The sequence below is a fragment of the Ammodytes marinus genome, assembly GCF_949987685.1.
Source record: "Ammodytes marinus genome assembly, contig: scaffold_117, whole genome shotgun sequence".
Classification (NCBI taxonomy): domain Eukaryota; kingdom Metazoa; phylum Chordata; class Actinopteri; order Uranoscopiformes; family Ammodytidae; genus Ammodytes; species Ammodytes marinus.
The window spans coordinates 80,001-82,500 of record NW_027648298.1 but is presented as its reverse complement, the minus strand read 5'-3'; the positions used below and the strand labels follow the sequence as shown (position 1 = coordinate 82,500).

At 43.6% G+C, this 2,500-nt stretch overlaps 1 protein-coding gene across 1 annotated transcript in view; it reads left to right on the top strand.

The window, feature by feature from the left end:
* bco1l (beta-carotene oxygenase 1, like) overlaps positions 1–2,500 on the top strand; it is a gene marked incomplete at both ends in the record, with an annotated part of 16,949 nt that overhangs the window by 1,795 nt on the left and 12,654 nt on the right. Inside the window, 2 exons of the mRNA XM_080054669.1 lie at positions 942–1,071; positions 2,291–2,438. Of these exons, the coding sequence (XP_079910795.1) occupies positions 942–1,071; positions 2,291–2,438 (278 nt within the window). The remainder of the gene's footprint in view (positions 1–941; positions 1,072–2,290; positions 2,439–2,500) is intronic.

Sequence of the window (2,500 nt, the reverse complement as noted above, 5' to 3'; positions counted from 1 at the left end):
CTATCTATCTATCTATCTATCTATCTATCTATCTATCTATCTATCTATCTATCTATCTATCTATCTATCTGCCTGCCTGCCTGCCTGTCTGTCTGTCTGTCTGTCTGTCTGTCTGTCTGTCTGTCTGTCTGTCTGTCTGTCTGTCTGTCTGTCTGTCTGTCTGTCTGTCACTATTCTGAAGGTTATTACAGAGGGATTTGTTCATATGTTGTTCACTGTCTGATTTATGAGACATTTTCTTCTTTAAAAACAAGCAAGGATATTCACGGCATTACAATGCAGGCAAAAGCACTGGTCAATTTATATATGTGTTTCTATTTATCTTCCATAACATGTCTTCTTTCATACTAGTATAAATCAAAGGTCCAACATGTACATTCAGGTGTTTATTTGACTAAACCTTGTCTGTTTGTATCTGTATATTTCTCCTATACAACCATCTTTAACGGACATTATCTCAACATTCGATTTTTTTTCTCAATACTCTGAACTAAAAATCTCAGACTTGACAATCCTAAGGTAAGACATTGTACCTTATATGGTCGCTAGCCGAGCTAAGGGTCTAAGGGCAGATAAATAGATAGATGGATAGATGGATAGATGGATAGATGGATAGATGGATAGATGGATAGATGGATAGATGGATAGATGGATAGATGGATAGATGGATAGATGGATAGATGGATAGATGGATAGATGGATAGATAGATAGATAGATAGATAGATAGATAGATAGATAGATAGATAGATAGATAGATAGATAGATAGATAGATAGATAGATAGATAGACGGACGGACGGACGGACAGACAGACAGACAGATAGTCATACTGTATGGAAAGGTGAAGCCCACTGAGGCAAATGTCTATTTGTGATATTGGGCTATATACAAATAAAACTGAGTTGATTTGATTTGAATAAAGGTGTGATTCTTGTTCTCAGGTGAGGTGACGTACAGGAGCAAGTTTCTGAAGAGTGACACGTACAAACGAAACATCAAAGCCGATCGAATTATTGTGTCTGAGTTCGGGACGATGATCTACCCAGACCCCTGCAAAAACATCTTCTCCAGGTAAGAAAAATATCTGTTTTAGCCAAACCCCCCACACACACACACACACACACACACACACACACACACACACACACACACACACACACACACACACACACACACACACACACACACACACACACACACACACACACACACACACACACACACACACACACACACACACACACACACACACACAAACAAACTACATTCAAAAAGTTGTATTTCTCAGGATAATTATAATAATAATGGATTGGATTTATCTAGCGCTTTTCTAGGCACTCAAAGCACTTTACAGGGTTCCAGGTTCCATTCATTCACACACAGTCATACCGGTGGTGGAAGCGTGGCTGCCATTCAGCGCCTACGGCCCCTCAGACCACCACCTCAAACACACAGCAGTCATCCACATTCACACGAGGCAAGGTGGGTGAAGTGTCTTGCCCAAGGACACAACAACCATGACACAAGTGGCAGGGTGGGGATCGAACCGCCAACCCTTGGATCATTGGCCGACCCGCTCTACCACTTGAGCCACGGTCGCCCCACAATGAATGGCAGCGTTTACAAACTGGTGTCGCCCCCAGACACTGGTAGCCTGACACCCCCGCAATCCTACTTCCACTCAATTTTCATTTCCCTTCAGTAGTCAGTCTGGGTCTGCGGTATATTCGCGGGTTTTCTCAGGATAGATTTTTACCGGTCCAATCAGCGAACAGAGGGAGTGGCTGAGAACAATGACGTTGAGGTCGTGCGCCAGTTTCAGTTGTAGTCAGAAGCCGGCGCATGACATAACGTCACGACCAAACGTTATGCGATTGGTTGGCAGATCCAGAGTGGCACTGGGCAGATCCAATAGTTTTAAACTTAAACAGACACCCGCCTTCAAGTGAGGTAACGTTTGTCAATTGAGCGATTCCAGACCTTCTGTACAAATGAAATGAAGTACGATGGTCTGGTAGCACCAGGCTATGACGCTGGTGCAGGAGCTCAGAAAAATCCCCAAGAAGAGCCCAAGAAATGTTTCAGTTGTTGATTCTACTGCTAAGAAGAAGAAAAAAAGCTGGACGTACAGCAGAAGGTATAAAATCCATGTGCCATCACTGAAGGCTTTACCTCATGTAGATGGCGATGCACCGACAGACAGTGTTGTTGTAATTACTCAGAATTCCTCATGGGGGGGGCGACAGAAAGTTACGCACTACAGCTTAACCAAACAATACTCTCATTACAGGGCGTTCACTCACCTCACTAACGTCATCCCGGACTTCACAGACAACAACTTGATAAACATAATCCGCTACGGGAAGGATTACTACGCCTCGTCTGAAGTCAACTACATGAACCAGATAGACCCCGATACTCTGGAGACTGTGGGCAAGGTATTCACACACACACACACACACATACACACACACATACACGGAGACAGAGACACATACGG